General features: G+C 49.1%; 1 protein-coding gene across 3 annotated transcripts in view; it reads left to right on the top strand.

Annotated features, from left to right (window-relative positions):
* The first annotated feature begins 3,629 nt into the window (after nucleotides 1-3,629).
* The window catches only part of LOC120808531 (multiple epidermal growth factor-like domains protein 11), a 42,931-nt gene continuing 24,333 nt past the window's right edge, over nucleotides 3,630-22,227 (top strand). For all 3 annotated transcript variants that reach the window (XM_078085892.1, XM_078085891.1, XM_078085890.1), the window contains exons 1-7: nucleotides 3,630-3,849; nucleotides 4,437-4,538; nucleotides 5,447-5,547; nucleotides 9,435-9,527; nucleotides 19,803-20,049; nucleotides 21,036-21,156; nucleotides 21,492-21,628. In XM_078085892.1, coding sequence (XP_077942018.1) covers nucleotides 3,716-3,849; nucleotides 4,437-4,538; nucleotides 5,447-5,547; nucleotides 9,435-9,527; nucleotides 19,803-20,049; nucleotides 21,036-21,156; nucleotides 21,492-21,628 — 935 coding nt within the window. In that variant the 5' untranslated portion in view covers nucleotides 3,630-3,715. The remainder of the gene's footprint in view (nucleotides 3,850-4,436; nucleotides 4,539-5,446; nucleotides 5,548-9,434; nucleotides 9,528-19,802; nucleotides 20,050-21,035; nucleotides 21,157-21,491; nucleotides 21,629-22,227) is intronic.

Genomic DNA, 22,227 nt, shown 5'->3' with positions numbered 1-22,227 from the left:
CTAGTCCACCGTGGACAGACCCAGAGACCAGTACACTGTGGACAGATCCAGAGACCAGTCCACCGTGGACAGACCCAGAGACCAGTACACCGAGGACAGACCCAGAGACCAGTCCACCGTGGACAGACCCAGAGACCAGTACACCGAGGACAGACCCAGAGACCAGTCCACCATGGACAGACCCAGAGACCAGTCCACCGAGGACAGACCCAGAGACCAGTCCACCATGGACAGACCCAGAGACCAGTCCACCATGGACAGACCCAGAGACAAAGTCCATTGTGGACAGAGACCAGTACACTGTGGACAGACCCAGAGACAAAGTCCACCATGGACAGACCCAGAGACTAGTCCACCGTGGACAGACCCAGAGACCAGTACACTGTGGACAGATCCAGAGACCAGTCCACCGTGGACAGACCCAGAGACCAGTACACCGAGGACAGACCCAGAGACCAGTCCACCGTGGACAGACCCAGAGACCAGTACACCGAGGACAGACCCAGAGACCAGTCCACCGAGGACAGACCCAGAGACCAGTCCACCGAGGACAGACCCAGAGACAAAGTCCATCGTGGACAGACCCAGAGACCAGTCCACCGTGGACAGACCCAGAGACCAGTACACTGTGGACAGACCCAGAGACAAAGTCCACCATGGACAGACCCAGAGACCAGTCCACCGTGGACAGACCCAGAGACCAGTCCACCGAGGACAGACCCAGAGACAAAGTCCACCCTGGACAGACCCAAATACTAGTACACCGTGGACAGACCCAGATCCTCCAGCAGAGACCCGAATGAGAGGTTCTGTAAACGCTGTAGGAGACACTACGTCCAACACGCATGACTGTCCTTTGCAGCTCAGCAGCTTCGTCGTTATGAGTCTCACTCACTGGATGTTTCACACACGTCTCCGTATTCAGAGCACATGAACATGTACGTTTCCTGGTAGAATAATTAGAGGACTGTTCAGTCAGGCCTTCGTAATCCTTAATGGTTTTACACCATGGAGTCCCAGCGGGTTAAAGGTTGGACTGTCAGAGCCGAGTGACGGTCTAATCACCCTCTGAGTCTTCACCTGTGATGGAGAACAAAGACCCAATGAGCGCTTTGTGGCGGCTCCTTGGTTCCTGTGGGGATCCCGGTTGTCTCTTCAAGTTTGACTACACGTCAGGTTCTGAGTTCTGCTGAAATAAGAGCGTAGAATACTCTGTACCGCCGGGATGAACCCGAGCGCCGCATAACATATAATGCCAGGGGAGATGCACGCTCATCCTTTAAGCGACTCGGCACATTAAAGATGCAGCGGGGGGCGTTCATCGTGGTTCTACTGAAGCCCCCCCTGTGTGGCTCCCGTGACATGAAGAGTTTATCGAGCGTGTTTTGCAAGTTTAATATTTGAAAACCCTGTGCGATGAAATGCAAAAGCCCTTCAGTCGACCAAAGCAGCGTGTCCTAAAGACAGAACGTCTAACGTGATCAGTGTATCGATTGGGCTCCACGACCATCAGCACCAACCTCCACCTTCTGCGCCCCCTTCGCCTACAGGTGACCATTGATCAGGGCGAGGTGAAGGGCGAGACGGAGACAAAGATTGGTCTCAAAGAGAGAGAGACCATTGATCTGTGAAGAACAACAAGGTCCCTGCGAGTCTGATGTTAACGAAGAGATACTTTTGTTCTTTGTGTATTTCTTTACAATGACAGGAACATCACAGAGATAACGGATTGACATCTGAAGTCACACTCGATGTCGCTGAGAGCTTTGAAAGGGAAACGTGGAAATGTCTTCAACAGGTGACGGCGGCGTGGAGCGCTGTGAGCGTAAAGGACTATGCATTATGTTAATACGTAACATAACCAGAGCTGTGATTCATCATTGCTCATCAGATAATAAATCAGACAATCGGTTACTCATGAGATGATTCCAACCGTTACATTGAGGATCGTTTCTGTCTGAGAAGATCTAAATGACTCCTCTCGTGAGATGAATCTGCTCCCAGGATTAAATCTAGGAAATGTCCGTTTAGTTCAATCAGAGTGCACTCATCTGATTTATTTCATTCTAATGGGGTGATTTCAGATCTTCTTACTTGCCGTGTAACAGCATCGTGTCCTCTGCCCCTTTAAACGCATGAAACCAGCGTCTCTGTAACAGAATAAAAACCCAGAGCTGAGTCATCCACCGGGGCCCGGGGACATGATGTTTGACCACCATAACTGGGTTCTTATTGATTTTTCTGTCACTATGAGTTGCTGCTTATGAAAACCAGCTGAACAGAAGCGTGGCTGAACCTGTGATTCTCCTGAACTACCTCTCATTCCAACCTCGGGAGAATCAAGCTACTGCTGGAATGTGCTGAGGCCGATGGACGTCTGGTGGACGTCTGGTGGACGTCTGGTGTTTAAATGAATAGAGGGATTGTAAATGAATGAACAGATGCTCAAAATGGTGTAATTCAAACAAAGAAGAATGAAATGATTCAGACCTTTGTGCAGGTACATGACAGGAGGGAAGTCTTTGGGAGTCTTTTATTGTGAAACTCTTGACACAAACAGGAAGCTTCCAGCTGCTTTCTTCCGTCTCTGAGCGTCTTTGTCTCTTCCAGCGTGCGGCCTTTGTGTCCTGAAGTGTCTCGCTGTGAATCCTGCCGGTGTTTTCCTCTCCGTGTTCCTCTCAGGAAGCCTCCTGAGGTGCCTCCACACCGGCCTCCACCGGGTGTCTTTCCCCCGTGACCAGAGAACCATCCAACCCCCCCCCCCCCCGCTGCCGCTCCAGGTAACAGACCCCCCCCCAGCTCATAACCGTTGCTCTGTGCACCATCAGCGTTCTCTCCTCCCGACCCCGGGACCATCGTCCCATCGAGCACCAAGCAGCGGCGTCTTTATGCACATGATGAACCTCTGTCTGGGGACGGTGAACGCGTTTTACTGTGAAAACCTGACTGAAATGTGGTGAGCAGTCTTGCCTCCTGGATGTCGCCCCTCCCCCCCCACTGAGAACCCGCGTGGGTTCCAACCATCTCTGTCTGTCCATCACGTCGTTGTCCACACAGAAAACAAACGTTTCGCTGAAAACGAGCCGCGTGTCACACAAAGTCCACCAACCACAAATAAGAAAAAATGCCTTTTTTCTCCCATTTGAGGAGAGATAGAATGTGGCAGCTGGAGCAACGGGCGCTATTCTGTGTGTTTGTGTAGACGAGCAGTTTGTGTGGCGAGCCGGGCACCAGGCGCTGGTATTTTATTTTGCATAAACTACCGGTGAGATCCGCTTTCATTGTAACCCCCCCCCCCCCCAGCAGAAGATTACAGCACCCTCCTTCCTCTCACACATCTGGGGTCCATATTTGTAGCGCAGATCCAGCTGTTGCATCAGCAGCTTGTTTTATTTTATTATTTTATTGCATCGATCTTCATGAACAGTTCGGCCTGTACGCATTCCACGGTGGGTTGACCCCCGTCCGATCGACAGGACCCCAGCCGTGATCACAAGGAGGAAAAAGAAAACTCATTATTGTGACAGGGGTCTCGTTCCGGCTGGGGGGGTGGGGGGGGGTCTACGCGGATCGCAGGTACAAGGTGTGAACAGCTGGTCGCAGTCGGTGAGGAACGCGCCGCGTTCACCTGCTTGACGTCCTGCTCAAAGTTCACCCGTTTGATTGATTCAACAGGATCGCATCTCCTCTTCCGCAGGACGGAGGCAGGGGGGCGATGGGGGCGATGGGGGCGATGGGGGCCGGCGGGGCCTCCCCCCGAGCCCTGCTGGGGCTCAGCCTGCTGGGCTTCGTCTGTCTGGCCTCGGCCCTCAACCCAGACGACCCCAACGTGTGCAGCCACTGGGAGAGGTGAGTAACCCCCCCCCCCACGCATTCAGCCCCTCCCACCAATTCCCAAAGTGAAATAACGGCTGTCAGAAGCCCCCCCCCCCCCTACCTCCCCCCACGCTGCCACAAATCAAGAATCAAGAGGCTGAGGCAATAATCAAATAGGGGGAGAGGAGTTCACTCCTGGGGGGCCGTAAATCCACAGCGATGATAATGTGACTGCTTGAGTGGTCTCAGCACTCAGCGCTGCACTGAGTCAAAGCCCGGTGTCATTTCTGATGGCAGCAACTCGATCAATAACCCCCCCCCCCCCCGTGTGATCGCCGCTGAGGAATGAACGCTTCCCCCGGCGGCTTCCTCGCTTCCTGCAAATCACAACGCTCGGAAATATATTAAAAAAAAGAAGCTTTTTTGTCCCGTCGGGATTCTGTAAAGTCCTGAACGTTTGTGTCTTTTAGAAAGAACCCAATGAAGCGTCGCTCCACGAGGACGCGTCCTGTCCCCCGATCGATAACTCGTCGTGTCCTGCTGCTCCACAATGACCTGTGTGTGTTCCGTGTCCCTTTCCGAGTGACTAATCTGTCCCCGTGTCCTCCCTCCCCGCGCAGCTACGCCGTGACGGTGCAGGAGTCCTACGCTCACCCGTTCGACCAGGTCTACTACACCCGCTGCACCGACATCCTCAACTGGTTCAAATGCACCCGGCACAGGTTGGTAGGTCAGCGGAGAGGCGTCACACCCATCGCTCACTCAAACGAGGGGAGAGGCAGCGGGACGTCTGATGAGGGACCGTTTGCCTTCCCGTGCAAATGATCCCATCAGAAAAACTCCCATTGGCGAGCGGTGATAGCCACAGCCGCTGAGCGGCGATAGCCACAGCCGCTGAGCGTATCAGCATCTTCTTTGAGTCGGTGGTGAATAAATAAATACCGTACCGACCGTCTGTGTGAGGAATCATCCTGTCCTGATGTGTGTGTGTGTGTGTGTGTGTGTGTGTGTTTGTGTTGCAACAACATGAGCATCATTATCTTACGTGAATCGAACCTTCAGGTCAGATAGAGATCGGCGACCTTTAGACCTCTCTGGACCACGATGGCTCGTTCTAAAGACTGAAACGCGTTTACATCACTAGAAACGACTTCTCCAGCCCGTGAATCTAATAAACAGCTCGTTCAAAGTCTCTTTGCGTGGTCCCAGTTAGCGGTTAGCTGTAGCATCTTGATACCTGGCAGTGAAAACCCCCCCAAACCGGGGTGGTCGCGGTGGGCTAACGGAGACGCTAACCCAAGGTACAAAGGAAAACACAAACAATACTTTGAGTGAATCAGACAAACTCACTAGCGCCTCCACAGGTCACGAGTGGTAATGCGAGACAGGGCGCCGCGGTTAGCCGATTAGCACGCTGATCCCAGGACACGTGGAGTTCTCTCCACAGGTTGATGACGGGTTCGTTTGTGTCCAGCGGACACATCGAACATTTAAGCGTCTCTCGTGTTTCAGAAGCGTCCGGGTAAAGCAGCACCACAACCCTTTATTTGAATGAAAAGAAAGCCATGACAATCAGATAAATGTACCTTGTGTGTGTGTGTCTGTGTGTGTCTGTGCGTGTTGTGTTCAGGATCAGCTACAAGACGGCGTACCGGAGGGGGGTGAGGACGATGTACCGGCGGCGCTCCCAGTGCTGCCCCGGCTTCTATGAGAGCGGGAACCTTTGTGTCCGTAAGTTGTGTAACTTCGCCTCCACCGGCTGTCTGCTGCCCGTCGGGAGGTCAGAAGGTCACTCGTTCTCCGATCTTTCTCCCGCTGCAGCGAAAACGTGTACGGACCAACGGCAAATGTTTAGTTGGGTTTGAAATCACGTCGTTACGTTTAGAGTCTTGGACTTTTCTTTAATGTTTGGATCAGAAGAGTCCGGGACAAGTGAAATCTGTCCAGTATTAATATATCGTAAACATTCAATGATGCATTAAATTATTGATGTTAGCATCAGCGTTATGAATGAAGCTGCAGCTAACAGCAAACCAACACCTGCGTCAGGTGTCCGGTTCTAATGATGTCGCCTTTTAATAGACAGATAGACAGACTGATACTTTATTGATCCCTCAAGAGGGGAATTTTGGTGTCACAGCAGCATGTACAGGGAAGAAAATAGAATAAAAAGATACACATTATATACACATTATATACACTATAATAAGATAAAAATATTAAAGTATTAAATTAAATTAAAGTAAATTAAATAAACTAAACTGAACCAAAAGAATAATAATTTGTAAAAGGAGACGAGGAGGAGCAGCAGCATCACAGCAGTACAGGGTTGTTGTTGTTGTTGTTGTTCTTATTTGGCTCTAATAAGATGTAAACCGTCCGCCCGACAAAGTACCAATTCAGGTTGAATCATCAGCATTTGATGGGCACTTTGTGCCAAAGGACGAATGGTTCCATCCGCACGGCGTAACCCAACAGCGCCAGCGAGGTCCGTGGAGGTCTGCTGTGTTTGCTGTGTGTGCACGTCGTGTCCGATGTGAGTGAAACAGAGCCAACGATGTTCTTTCCACTAACGCCAGAACACACGACGTCTGCGTCGTTACCGTAAAACGTCCCACCCGACACACACGGCTCCCCGGCTTGTCTCGTCTATCGATCCGGTTCTGCTCAGAGTCGGAGGAGCTGGGAGGGGGACGTTTGTGACTCGTCTCACTGGTGGCGCAGCAGACAGGTGGCAGATGTTCAGCCTCTGTGTTTACCTGTAAACAAGCCGTCAGCTGCTGCGCTTAATTGTTAGAGAAGGACGTGTCTTCTGGTTCCGCCACTTTTCTATTCATCTCGTCACACATCTGGAGCAGCTCAGGCTGTTGGAACTGTGGATTTAAGATGTTGGCGAGTTTTGTTTATATACTCTGGACTCATTGATACTCTTTTAAATCCCTTAATCACAACATCTAAAGGTCAGAAGTATTGTTCTGTGTTGCGCTGACCAAGCGCTTTTTAAAAATAGATCAATACGAATAAATGTTTTTTCTCCATGACATAGTGACCATATGAGGACCGAGGGGGACGTAGAGACTCTCTGCTAGACACCTGTCAATCAGCGTGTAGCCCCGCCCCAAGGCCTCCCCTGCTTTATGGTCTGTTTGACTCTAATTCACCAAATGAGCATCATGCTGTAATGGCCGCCGAGAAGAAAAACTCCCCATGCAGACGAGAATAATAATGAAATAAAAAGGAAAAAGACCAATTTCAGTGTCAATAAGAAACAAAACCGATGGTGCAGCGATGAGCGAGTGCTTTTCTATTCTCCCTCCATCAGTAGTTAGTAGTAAAAGACACACAAACCTCCGTCCTCGTCCCTACTCAGCGTCCAGCGGGTCAGGCGTGGCGTAAGCGTGTTGGCTGCGCGGCGTGATCAACCCCCACGCAGCTGCTTTTCTTATGACAGAGAAGTACGACCCTTTATGAGAAAAACTACATTTTTCTAGTCGACTACCAAACATCATCGTTGCAGCCCGGAGCAAAATGTCCCCGTCCTCATCTTGTCCGTCCAAAGAGGACTCAATTATCCGCCCTACATGGTAACTTCTATGGCCGCCGAGGAGGTGAACGGGCTCCTCGAGGAGGCCTTGTGTGTCTCTACTCAACGTCTGCTGGTAAACAACTTCATTAGACCCCCCCCCGGGGGAACAAATAACCATCCACTCTATTGTGTGGCTCGCTCTACCGCACACACACACACACACACACACGCACACACGCACACACACACACACAACCTCGCGCCCTAATTCATCCATGCTAACCAGACGCCGGCCTGGTTGACCGACCCTAACAGGCCTTTTGTTGTGTGATATACAGACTGAAATAATGACAGTGTGTGTGTGTGTGTCTGTGTGTGTGTGTGTGTGTGTGTGTGTGTGTGTGTGTGTGTGTGTGGGGCTTTCCTCGTCCTGGATGTTTTCCATTTCCTGTTGATCTCTGTCTTCCGTCCCTGAGGCCTTTTCTCATCTCTTGTCAGGACGATTCCTCCCTCGGTGTCCCCCTTTGTCCCCTTTTACCCCCCCGGGACCGACTGCTGTCCTCTCTGTCCTCCCTTCTGTTCTCTGGATCCTGAGTGCTTGTTTTGAGGTTCGGTTGCCGTGACCTTTGACCCCCCCCCTCCCCTCAGCAAATAGGAAATCGATGTCTGTGTCATTTCTGATCACGTCTCACAACGACAAAAATCAAATGTTCTTCTCTTTAATTAGTAACTTAGATATTTAAAAGTGCGACAAATGCCGTCGGCTCAGGAAATATAAAAAACATCATCAGAATCTCCTTCATTGACCACAAACACACAACAAACACAACACCAAAGGAATTTGACTTTAATTAAACAGAAATAACAGCGACGGTAAAGCTGGGAAGAAGAGTGATGAAGACATTATTGTAAACATAAATAATAAATATTACTAAATAACTGTTATACTGAAAAATTGAAATTGAATTTGAACTTCAGCCTCAAAACAATGTGGCCAAACAACACCAGAGTGAATAATATAAGAAACCAATGAAGAAAACACAAAACCCAACCTGCACCCCCCCCCCCCCCTCTTTACCCAGTGTGCACGTGGCTGCAAGAAGTTTCGTCCCGACGCACAAAGAAAGCTGTAAGACGTTAAGACGTGCCGCGATACATTTAGGAAGTAGGACCCCTCTGCGGCGCCGAGCTGAAGCCCCCCGGCTCGGCCCCCACCTGACGTAGAAGGCAGTATTCCTGCAGCGATCCTCCCGTATGTTGTTGATGATGATGTCAGACAAAGTTCAGCCTTTGCTTTTTTGCAGAGAGGAAAATAAAGCTGTTTGTCATCTGTTGTTTTCATTAAACAAACACGGCTTTCAGGCTGATGGGTTCAGATCCCAGCATGCATTGGGCTCAGACTTCTTTTAACACTCTCACAGCCACAGCTGGCGCGTCCCGCGCATGTCATCACCTGATCATCATCATCATCTTCATCCCTTCCTCTCTTCTCCCCGGTGAACCGTCGGCGGTGGAAAGCAGATAAATGTGTCGGGGAGGCCGGCTCGCAGAATCTCAGCTGATTTCTTCCGGTCGACGCGGATCGCATAAATATTCAGCAGCGCTCAGCGCGTTCCACTCGTTAATATCCGCCTCATTGATGGATCTTATTGTCAGGCCGCAGCCAACTGAAACATTTCCACTGCCCGGCCCGAGATGTGCTCGTAAAGGGACACTTCCTCCTGAGTGAAGGCCTTTTTATACCTTCATTACTCTGGACGCCAAAAGATTGATTGAGATAAACCTCCCGTCTATTGAGGAAAATACAGGAAGCACAATGTTAACCGGATGGCGACCTCCGCATCTTAAAAGGGAGGCGCACAATACGGTGTAGTGACCAGCAGGGGGCGACTCCTCTGCTCCCATAGACGTCTATGAGGAAATTACTGTACTTCTCTGTAGTGACCAGCAGGGGGCGACTCCTCTGCTCCCATAGACGTCTATGAGGGAATTACTGTACTTCTCTGTAGTGACCAGCAGGGGGCGACTCCTCTGCTCCCATAGACGTCCATGAGAAGCTGCTGGTTTTGATTGTGCTGCTCTTCCTCCTCAGCGCTGTGCACTGAAGAGTGCGACCACGGACGCTGCGTCTCTCCTGATACGTGCCAGTGCGAGCCCGGCTGGGGAGGACTGGACTGCTCCAGCGGTGAGTTCACTGTCCTCGCCGAAATGGCAAAGAATCATGTTTGTGGATCCACGTTTTGCGGCCTCAAATTCTGCGATTCCACATGTTGGATTACGATCTGGCGTCATGTTGTTGTTTTTGTGAGCGGTGAACAGGAAGCGACGCAGAGACGCTGTACACGCCCCTGGTAGAGACCTGTCAATCACTGTGTTTGAAGAAGACCAAATTTGCTATGAAAAAATAACGGCGTCTTTTTGTTGGTATCAATGGAGATTTCTGAAATATTCCTGAGATGATGGGAAGCAGAAGCAAGTAAAAGCTGAGATAGAGGAACCTCTTGGTCATGGTGGCTGAGTGTCACATATCGTGCTGATTGCTCCCTTTAAAATGTAAACGCACAACGTACGACAATGGACCACGGATGCAAATCAGCTGAAGCTCTAATCTGATTCCATTAAAAGTGACATTTATGTGCACATAAATGTCACTTGGTCCCTTTTAAATAAACTCTTCAGACCTGTGGTGTCAAACGCACTACGGCCGGCGGGGGGTGCAAGACGAATCGATATAAAAAAAAGACACGAGCCTCTCGTCCCTCGTCCCTCACGACAGCAAAGTCATCCAGACAGGACGCCGAGCCGGATTTGTCGGATTTGTTTGACTCTTTAGACTCTTTAGACTCATTAGACTCTTTAGACTCTTTAGACTCTTTAGACTCATTAGACTCTTTAGACTCTTTAGACTCATTAGACTCTTTAGACTCATTAGATTCATTAGACTCTTTAGACTCTTTAGACTCATTAGATTCATTAGACTCATTAGACTCTTTAGACTCATTAGACTCTTTAGACTCTTTAGACTCATTAGACTCATTAGACTCTTTAGACTCATTAGACTCATTAGACTCATTAGACTCTTTAGACTCTTTAGACTCATTAGACTCATTAGACTCTTTAGACTCATTAGACTCTTTAGACTCTTTAGACTCATTAGACTCATTAGACTCTTTAGACTCTTTAGACTCATTAGACTCTTTAGACTCATTAGATTCATTAGACTCTTTAGACTCTTTAGACTCATTAGATTCATTAGACTCTTTAGACTCTTTAGACTCATTAGACTCATTAGATTCATTAGACTCTTTAGACTCTTTAGACTCTCACACAGACCAGGTGAGATTGAACCACAGGTGTGTGTGTGTGTGTGTGTGTGTGTGTGTGTGTGTGTGTGTGTGTGTGTGTGTGTGTGTGTGTGTGTGTGTGTGCGCGCGTGCGCGTGTGTGTGTGTGTGTGTGTGTGTGTGTGCGTCTCTGTGTATGTGTGTGCGTGTGTGTGTGTGTGTGTGGGGGGAGTTAGAAGGGATTTAAGGGCTGCTGGTGTTTAATGAGTCACACAGCCTTTTCAGTTTGTCTTTGTTATTGGTGTCCCCCCCCCCCCCTCATTGTTTACCTGTCTTTTATTGCTGGGGGACTGTAGGTTCATTTACCTCCACTTCAGGATGTCGAGTTCACTCTGAGAAGTTCACCTCCCCTACGAGTTATTTCCTTCTCTTTTTTCCTGTATTTATTTGCCTTTCTGTGCACATTCAGCAACGGTTTAGTTTCCACCTGGATGTAAACGTAGCAAAGTGAACCAGAGAGCTGATTCCTGATTCCAGGTTAATATAATTAAACACGATCAGTAACAACAAACAAATATATCACTAAAGCAGCAGGTCAGTGAACACAGTGAGACGTCTCTTGAGACGGAGGTTTTTGTTGGGATGAGGGCTTCGTTTATGTATCAGCCTCACGCCGTCACACACAATGTGCTCGTGTTCTGGAGAAGATCCGTTCCAGTGTACATCTCGTGTTCTGGAGAAGATCCGTTCCAGTGTACATCTCGTGTTCTGCGTCTGTCTAAGTGAGAGTTCAGGAGACATCAGGTCTGTCTGACACACAGGTGAAATATAACTCAATGCACAGATTCTTTTAGGTTCTAAAACAGAAGAAGTGATCTGCACCGGTTCTGCTTCTCCTCTCCGGTTCTTCTCTAGTGAGACACTGAGCTCTGCCTTTACATAGAGAACCCAATCCAGCCACTTTCCACATTTCCTGCACAATTTAGTAATGGACTCCATTTAGTGTCTCAGTAATTCACAAGGAGTTTCTGGTGAAGAAATATCAAATCTCTCTCCATGGTTACGGTGCACAGGTCCTGTTGCCTTCTTGAAGCCCACATACGTGGCAGAAGAAACATCTCCCGCATGTAGAATACGAGTGGCTCTCGGAGAAGAGGAGGCCGTGGCGTCCTTTGTCCTCATGCAGTTTATAATAGCTGGGACAGAAGAGGCGACTTGAGGGAGGCGAGAAGACGAGATGCAGAAAAGGGCCTCAAAAGAAAAGCAAATGAAGGAGAAAAAAGGTGGTAGATAAGGAGAAGTGATGATGGAAATCATCATGCGAGGATGGTGATTATGATGAGGGAGATTATGAGGAGAAGATGAAGAGAGGGAACATTGCAAAGATGCCGTTTAAAGATGGCAGAGGTTCTTCATTGAAGTTGCTACTTTGGCAATTTGGGAAGTGAATAATTTGATCAACGTTGATTGCTTCAGACTAATAATTAATTCATTTGTATCAGTGTACTTTATTAATGTGGATGTTTTTCTCTCTGCACGAAATTATGCAGAAGCTGTAGAAATATCTTGTTAGCAGAAATATTAGAAGAACAGTTTGAGACCTAAAAACTAAGTCTCACCCATATCATAGCGGTGGTCCTGAGCGGGACGGGGAAGGTCACCCCAGAAGTTCTAAAAACCGTCGGTAATGAGTTGTGGATTTAGCTGATGAGCGGGGGAGGCAGTCCTCCGCTCTGATTGGTCCGTTTCCTTCAGGTGGAACCTTGTAAAGACCTTAAGGAGAACTAAGAGGAGACCGAGGGATCTGATTTGTAATCTGATGATCCGTCTCGGATGTAATGGTGTCTTTTAAAAGTGTCCTGTGCCCCTGAACCCACCGATAGATGACTCCGAACCCCCGCAGCTCCATCAGTTCATTAGGCAGCTAATACCTGTTGCACCGCGTTGGAGGGGGGGGGGTCAACGGCCATTAGCCAGCCCCCGTCCTCTCGAGCTGCGTCCACCTCTGAACCCCCCACTCAGGTTTTTAAAAATTATTTTCTAATGACGAAGTGAGTCTGTCCTCAGCCGACAGCTTTGCAGGTACGACTGAGGCCGGTCGTATATTGGGGGGGGGGGGGGCAGCACTATGTGCATCTCGGGGATATACAGGTACCCGTGTGCAAACACACGCACACACACACGCACGCACACACACACACACACACACACGCACACACACACACACCCTGCGCACAACGCTGACGAGGGGACTTCCCCAGCTGCCAAGTCCAATTAACGACTGCAGCAGCATCAACAGGCCCCCCCGCGTTTTAATCCAATTTTGCCACGACTCTCCCGAGGGCCGACTGGTCATGTGAGCGTCTGGTGCCGTGAAGCTATGAAGCTATGAAGCTATGAAGCTATGAAGCGATGAAGTTATGAAGCTATGAAGCGATGATGCTATGAAGCGATGATGCTATGAAGTTATGAAGCTATGAAGCGATGATGCTATGAAGTTATGAAGCTATGAAGCGATGATGCTATGAAGTTATGAAGTTATGAAGCGATGATGCTATGAAGCGATGAAGTTATGAAGCGATGAAGCGATGATGCTATGAAGTTATGAAGCTATGAAGCGATGATGCTATGAAGTTATGAAGTTATGAAGCGATGATGCTATGAAGCGATGAAGTTATGAAGCGATGAAGCGATGATGCTATGAAGTTATGAAGTTATGAAGCGATGATGCTATGAAGTTATGAAGCTATGAAGCTATGAAGCGATGAAGTTATGAAGCGATGATGCTATGAAGTTATGAAGCTATGAAGTTATGAAGCTATGAAGTTATGAAGCGATGAAGTTATGAAGCTATGAAGCGATGAAGTTATGAAGTTATGAAGCAATGATGCTATGAAGCGATGAAGTTATGAAGCTATGAAGCGATGAAGTTATGAAGTTATGAAGCGATGATGCTATGAAGCGATGATGCTATGAAGTTATGAAGTTATGAAGCGATTATGCTATGAAGCGATGAAGTTATGAAGCAATGATGCTATGAAGCGATGAAGTTATGAAGCTATGAAGCGATGAAGTTATGAAGTTATGAAGCTATGAAGTTATGAAGTTATGAAGTTATGAAGCGATGATGCTATGAAGCGATGATGCTATGAAGTTATGAAGTTATGAAGCGATTATGCTATGAAGCGATGAAGTTATGAAGCTATGAAGCGATGATGCTATGAAGTTATGAAGCGATGATGCTATGAAGCGATGAAGTTATGAAGCAATGAAGCTATGAAGTTATGAAGTTATGAAGCAATGAAGCTATGAAGCGATGAAGTTATGAAGCGATGAAGTTATGAAGCGATGAAGCTATGAAGCGATGAAGTTATGAAGCGATGAAGCTATGAAGCGATAAAGTTATGAAGCGATGAAGCTATGAAGCTATCAAGTTATGAAGCTATGAAGTTATGAAGCTATGAAGTTATGAAGCGATGAAGTTATGAAGCGATGCAGTTCCGTCTCGTTGTGAAAGCAGAAGCAAAATGATCCTTCAGCATTTTCTTCACACACTCACACACACACACACACACACACACACACACACACACACACACTCACACTCACACTCACACTCACACACACACACACACACACACACACACTCACACACACACACACACACACTCACACTCACACTCACACACACACACACACACTCACACACACACACACACACAGCTCTTCCTCTTTGGTGGAACCAGCGTTACCTAGCGATGAGGAAGGTTTACAGTAGATGTGAATGAAGAAGAAGGAGAAGAAGAAGAAAGTGTGATTGTGAACAGATAGGGACCCCCCCCCCCCCCCCCTGCACATGGCATTTCCAAACTAACTTGTTTATCTCACGGATTCCTTCTTCAAGGCCGACTCGGCTTTGACTTTGAAAGTGACCGAGAATTATTCATCGGCCTCCTTCACATCTGCTCAGAGGAAGAAGCATCTCCTCGAGTCTGCCCCCCCCCCCCCCCCCATCCCGCTCAGCCATTTAGCACTTCAACACTTCTTGACCTCTCTCAAAGGGGCTGGTGGCGCAGAAGAAGAGGGAAGGTCGGCCCGCCGGCTGCAGAAGGACGGGAAGGAGAAAGTGAACAACCGACACACAACCAGCTGCAGGGAGGACGTCACATTGGAGCTTTAAAGCTGCTCACTAATGTTTTTCCTGTGAAAGGAACCAAAGACACAGCAGGGAATTCTACTACCGCGTACACTCCGTATCCAGCGTAGAGTCTTCAGCAGCCAGAGGGACATTTATGTCCCTCTCAGGATGGTGGAGACCAAAACAGAGTGAAGAGGAGAGAAGATAGTGAATATTCTCCAGGTTAAAATGATCAATGTGTTCATGATGGGACATAACATCCGCTCCGTGTAGCCGCTGATGGCGTCTTCTGCTTGGTTGAAGACGTTCGGGCGGGGGGGGCGGGGGGGCGACCCCCGCGCAGTAATCGGCTAGCTGGATGATTGACGTCTGACCCCCGGAACGCGTGGCTTCATGAGCTCTCACCTCCTCACATTCATCAGCGGGTCGGTGGGAGGACGGCCACCTGCTGGGGGCCGTTAGACCTGACCTCAGGATGCACGCCCCCCCCCCCCCCACCCTTCGCAGAAAGGGAGACCATTAAAACGCAATTAGCCGACAGGACGAATCCGACAACCAAAAACTAACAAACATTAGCGATCGAGGGAAAGGTTCTGCAGCGAGCTGATGATGGCCGCTAATGGCGGCGGTCAGAGCACGACGCCAGCAGAGAGACGGCGGCTCCTCGGAGCATCGATGGGAGGACGAGAGGACGCCGCGGCACGCTGACGCCATCCCCGCGCCGCTAAATTGTGTCATCCATCTGGCCTGTCCTCCATGCCCCCCCCCCCCCGCCCCCAACGCCCCCCGCCCCCATCGACCCGCCTCCCACGCGGCCTCAACCACGCTGCCACTAATTACAATTATTAATTGAAAATAGGAAATCAATGTCTGTGAATTAAACACGAGTGTTCGTATGTGTGTCGGCCGTCTCCTGATTAACTTGACACAGTTATCCAGTGACCAGGTCAACACACACACACACACACACACACACACACACACACACTGAGTTTAGTGGCTTGCTACTGCTGCTTTGGTAAAGTGTAGCGTAGTCGTTGGTGTGTGTTTTTAACCGAAGCGCTGCGTTGCCGGGCAACCGGCTGCTGCAGAAATACAAATGCATTGTCGTCAAGCGCAGTCAGTTTGCTGTTGTTTGTGTTTTATCTCTGCGTCCGGTGGGCTTCGTGCCGGCCGTCGACCTTCTCAATGAGCCCGTAGGACGTTTCGGTTGGAAAGCGTTCTGCTGTGATTTAAAGTAGTCATTTGCACTTCCTCTTTATATCATAAAACACTTTTCCTACTTTATTCAGGCCCTTACTCTGCTTGCAGCTCCTCTCCTCCGTCGCACGGAAACAACAATAGCAATTTGTTTGGAATGCATACAAGCGGGTAGTATTTAATAATAGATGTATTTAGGCAGCGCCGGCGGTAAACACAAAGCAGCGACTGTTTATCACCGAAGGTGTCGTGAAAAACAAGCATCCTGCAGATTGCTTCTCTATTCCCGTTCCATAAGTTACTGACAAAGATGCCATTGAATAAAAAATGAATGAATTACACTCAAGGCTGTGTGTGTATGTGAGTGTGTGTGTGTGTGCGTGTGCAATGACTTGCAAGCTCATTGGCTTTTGCTTTGTTCCTCTGTTCAAACACACAAACCGGTTCGTGTCTCCCTGTTGTGTTTTGATTTCATGGACTGTAGAAGAAGTGGACGAAGTCACGGTGACGTCACGCGTTTGTCGGCTGTTAACGAGCCTCCAGTTCAGCATCTCAGTCGCAACCATCTCGGTTTCTGGCTTAGTGATTTTACTTTTATGCAACCAGAAGTAAGACTGGAAGGTGATATGGTCCCGTCCTGTTTCCCCTGCGCGGAGTCCGTCCCAGCAGTGAGACGGCCGCGAGAGGTCCTCCAGCGTGTGGACAGAGAGAGAGATGACGAAGAGGCCACGGAGCGGAGATCAGGAGCTCCACTAAGCTTCATATCACAGTGTGTGTGAGAGAAAAACTCGCTGTTATCTCACGGCGTGGACAGACCTAGAGACATTTGTTGGCGGGTTGGACAGTTTTAGAGACATTCGTTGGAGGGTTGGACAGTTCTAGAGACATTTTTTGGAAGGTTGGACAGACCTAGAGACATTTGTTGGAGGGTTGGACAGACCTAGAGACATTCGTTGGAGGGTTGGACAGTTTTAGAGACATTCGTTGGAGGGTTGGACAGTTCTAGAGACATTCCTTGGAGGGTTGGACAGACCTAGAGACATTTCTTGGAAGGTTGGACAGACCTAGAGACATTCCTTGGAGGGTTGGACAGACCTAGAGACATTCCTTGGCGGGTTGGACAGTTCTAGAGACATTCCTTGGCGGGTTGGACAGTTCTAGAGACATTCCATGGCGGGTTGGACAGACCTAGAGACATTCCTTGGCGGGTTGGACAGTTCTAGAGACATTCCATGGCGGGTTGGACAGTTCTAGAGACATTCCATGGCGGGTTGGACAGTTCTAGAGACATTCCTTGGCGGGTTGGACAGTTCTAGAGACATTCCATGGCGGGTTGGACAGACCTAGAGACATTCCTTGGAGGGTTGGACAGTTCTAGAGACATTCCTTGGAGGGTTGGACAGACCTAGAGACATTCCTTGGAGGGTTGGACAGTCCTAGAGACATTCCATGGAAGGTTGGACAGACCTAGAGACATTCCTTGGTTCAATTTCAATTCAATTCGAATCATTTTATTTTATATAGCCCAAAATCGCAAATTACAAATTTGCCTCAGAGGGCTTTACAGTCCAACATCCTCTGTCCCGAAACCCACCATTGGCACAGGAGACATTCGTTGGCGGGTTGGACAGACCTAGAGACATTCCTTGGAGGGTTGGACAGACCTAGAGACATTCCTTGGCGGGTTGGACAGTTCTAGAGACATTCCATGGCGGGTTGGACAGTTCTAGAGACATTCCTTGGCGGGTTGGACAGTTCTAGAGACATTCCATGGCGGGTTGGACAGACCTAGAGACATTCCATGGCGGGTTGGACAGTTCTAGAGACATTCCTTGGAGGGTTGGACAGACCTAGAGACATTCCTTGGAGGGTTGGACAGTTCTAGAGACATTCCTTGGAGGGTTGGACAGTCCTAGAGACATTCCATGGCGGGTTGGACAGACCTAGAGACAGTCCTTGTCCCGGGTCACAGCAGGCTGCTCCTCATCAGTCATTAGCCGCTTGATTCGGACTCGTTGCTGCTGAATAACCGAGTTGACGCGCTGCCTCACTGGTGAAGGGAACTAAAGGGGAACCCCCCCCTGTGAGCGATGGACACGAGGAGGAGGAGGGTGCATGAAGAAGAAGCTTTGTCTGAGCTCCGTCCCCTGCAGCGCTGATGAAACATTTAACACCCTGATACCCGGTCAGTGTGTTTTTACATGTTTCCTTTGAACTGTTTGGATTGTTTGAGAGCTGCTGGCGCTCCGGGTGCTTCGCTTCCCTTTTGGAGGACGTGGTTCCTCCGTGAGCATCGTCGACCGCAGACGAGACCTCAACACGTCTCTTCTTTTGTACTTGGTTGGGACTTACAGCCCCGCTGCTCAGGTGACGTAGAGCGGTGATGGAGGTCGGATGTGAAGGTCACAGACTCAAAGGACTTTTCACACTGTGTAGCACAGAAAGAAATACACACCACTTTGACACTTTGCTGTGAGCATTGATCCTTTTATTTTAAATTGAGACATAAATTAATAAAAGTATTATTTCTGATATTGTGGCCTATGTTAATGCTCATTAATACGCATTTTATTTTAATAGGTCACACAAGTAAGAGCAAAATGAGAATCTTAGACATAAAATAGAGTTCAAATATATGGTTCAAATTGAATGAGATATACAATAAAGTATATAAAATGCACGTTTGATGATGTAGTAAATATGAATACATGTATGTATGTATGTATTTTTTGTTGGGATTGCACATTTTCATATTTCATCATGGCCCAGTGTAGTTATTGATTACTTTGAGCTCAGTGTGTTTAGTTCTTTCACATCAGGGAGAGGATTTCACCTCAGACCTTAAAGCCTCCTCCCTCGACTCCATCCTGCTGTTGGTGGGTTCTTTCATTTTAAAAGCGCCTCATGCCGGCAGTAGACTTGACTCGGCGCTGAAGAGCTGTCAGACCAGCTGTGCGGGTAAACATCTTTGTTTGCTGATGTCACAGGTGACGCTTTGCAGATATCTGCTGCCCTCCCAGTTCTCCCAGACTCTCCTCCAGGGTTCATGGAGGCTTTATGGACTGTTGACTGCAGCTGTTCATGTCAAACAAAGACCAAACAAAGTTCTTCTTTCTCTGCTGCTTCCACTGACTTTTTAAACCTTTTTGGACTTCGGTGAATACTGTAATTTCTTTAACTTAAGCAACCTGTGTAATTAAAAATAAAGTAACTTTAGCTTTATATTTGCGTTATAATATAAAGGGAGCAACCGGAACGTCAAACAGGCCGTGAAGCAGAGGATGCTTTAGGGCGGGGCTACGCGCTGATTGACAGGTCTCTAACAGAGACGTGTGTGCCGTCTTTTCGTCCTTCTCAGTCCTTGTGTGATGTTGTGGAATATCTCAATAAAACTAGTTGGGGAGAAGAGAATAATTCGTTTCGAGGTTTATCTGAGTATTGATGAATGCCCAATGCCCAATCCTCATCACCAGACCAGATAGATGGCAGGTATTAAACATATGAAACTAGGTATTGAACCCGCTCAGGACCCTTACAAAGAGTGAAAGCTGAAGATGAAGACGAGCCTCCTCGCTCTCCTTTCTTCAGGAGATGTTATGACATATTTGACCATTACAACGGTCACTTCTGTTCACTGGTTTCACAAAGAACACGGTGGTGACGCCGAGACGACCAAAACGTCCTCCTGCAGACCGGCTCCACCTCACCTCCGCCCTCTCTGATAAACACTCCCCACTTCAGCACCATGAATCACCCTCAGGCGTCGTACGTGAATATCGATAACCACACAGTTTTAAATCACATGTTGACCCCCCCCCACCCCCCTCCTCTCTGTCCAGGCTGCGAGAGCGACTTCTGGGGGCCCCACTGCAGCAACCGCTGTCAGTGCCGTAACGGGGCCAAGTGCAACCCCATCACCGGGGCCTGCGTGTGCACCGACGGCTTCCAGGGCTGGCGCTGCGAGGAGCCCTGCGACCCCCACCTCTACGGCAAGGACTGCCTGCTGGAGTGCCAGTGCCTCAACGGCGCCACCTGCCAGCATCGGACCGGCGAGTGCCTGTGTGCGCCCGGCTACACCGGGGCCTTGTGAGTGCAGCGGGGGGGGGCCACGAGTTGAACACCCACACACACTCCTTCTGGGTTTGATTTTGGATTTCGTTGTACCGGTCTTAAAGCTGCGTTTTCTCTACTGTCCATCACAGGGTACGTATACGTCTCTGTCAATCACACTGAGCCCCGCCCTAAAGCACCCCCTGTTTTATGGTCTGTTTCACTCTAAATGGACCAGAATTTACTAAATGAACATCATTGATGACTTGAAACTAGAGACTGAGACCATAAACTCATGTTTACACTGTTTACTGAGGGAATAAATCAAGAGAGAAGTAGAGTCATTTCCTCATAGACGTCTATGGGAGCAGAGGAGTCGCCCCCTGCTGGTCACTACAGAGAAGTAGAGTCATTTCCTCATAGACGTCTATGGGAGCAGAGGAGTCGCCCCCTGCTGGTCACTACAGAGAAGTAGAGTCATTTCCTCATAGACGTCTATGGGAGCAGAGGAGTCGCCCCCTGCTGGTCACTACAGAGAAGTAGAGTCATTTCCTCATAGACGTCTATGGGAGCAGAGGAGTCGCCCCCTGCTGGTCACTACAGAGAAGTAGAGTCATTTCCTCATAGACGTCTATGGGAGCAGAGGAGTCGCCCCCTGCTGGTCACTACAGAGAAGTAGAGTCATTTCCTCATAGACGTCTATGGGAGCAGAGGAGTCGCCCCCTGCTGGTCACTACAGAGAAGTAGAGTAATTTCCTCATAGACGTCTATGGGAGCAGAGGAGTCGCCCCCTGCTGGTCACTACAGAGAAGTAGAGTCATTTCCTCATAGACGTCTATGGGAGCAGAGGAGTCGCCCCCTGCTGGTCACTACAGAGAAGTAGAGTCATTTCCTCATAGACGTCTATGGGAGCAGAGGAGTCGCCGCCTGCTGGTCACTGCAGAGGACGCAGCTTTAAGACCCCACCGCTGGGTAGCCGCCCGGGCCTTCTCACAAACACCTGCTTGTTGTGTCTTCTCCAGCTGTGAGGAGCCCTGTCCCGCCGGTAAACACGGCGCCCTGTGTGAGCAGCGATGCCCGTGTCAGAACGGAGGAGAGTGCCACCACGTCACCGGACGGTGCTCCTGTCCCGCCGGCTGGGTGGTACGAGTCCGCGAGCCAACCAGCTAGAGTGCATGTGCACCCCAGTTCAGCTAGCAGGACGTGTCCAAATGCTTGACCTTTATCCCCCTGGAAGCCTGTTTAGGAACATCGTGGAGCTTTAACATCTACTCTTGCACAAGTTGGGGTTGAGCTGAGACCTTCATGTTATGTTCCCATAGCATTGAAAACCCCACGTCTACCTCTCATTTGATCCCATTGTTTGACATGATCTCAATCATAACTATTTAAGACTTCTTGCTTGAGTCTACTGCAGTTTACTTAAGTTAACATCTCTTAACATCTCCTCCCTTCGTCTCCTCCTCCTCCTCCTCCAGGGTCCCGTGTGTGCACAGCCGTGCTCATTCGGATCGTTTGGCATCAACTGCTCTGAGGAGTGCACGTGTCGTAACGGCGGTCTGTGCGACCACATCAGCGGTCAGTGCCAGTGTACCGCCGGCTACGTCGGAGAGAGGTACGCTACATCGGCCTTTAGTGCTTTCCACTGTGACTTTGTGTGGTGGCTCACGAGGTAGAGCTAGCTAGCTTGCTAGCGATCTGCTGGGTGACGGAGTACGTGAACTCGTGTCTCATTGGATCGGAGATTACTGAAATGCTCTGTTTTTATCCGCCTCGCAAAACAACCAATAATACCAAAGGTGAAATAAGCCCATAAATAATAATAATAAAGTGGCTGTGCACCTCGTACAGAAGATGGAGACTATGTGGGCGGTGCTATGTGTCAACGCTCCTCCCTCCCCACCTTCCAATGCTCATTCGGGGCCATTATGTACTTTTCCTGACCAAGAGCCATTTGAAATAGTTTTGTCCTTTATATTAACTCTTTTATTGCCCCCCCATCTCTCTCGTCTCTCCAATCCCTCCATCCTCACTCTCAATTGAGCCAAATTACCACCATTCATTTGGGCCCCAGACAGGTGAATTATCCTACATGGAATAATTCCTGGATCGAGCCCCCCCCCCCATCCCCCCCACGTCTTCGTCCTAATGGAATTAGCCGAGATAAGAGTCCTCAGGACGTCGGCATGATTTAGACGTGACACAAAGCAGAAA

This window comes from Gasterosteus aculeatus, chromosome 12, assembly GCF_964276395.1.
Source record: "Gasterosteus aculeatus chromosome 12, fGasAcu3.hap1.1, whole genome shotgun sequence".
Lineage (NCBI taxonomy): Eukaryota > Metazoa > Chordata > Actinopteri > Perciformes > Gasterosteidae > Gasterosteus > Gasterosteus aculeatus.
This window is presented reverse-complemented; position numbering and strand designations above follow the sequence as displayed.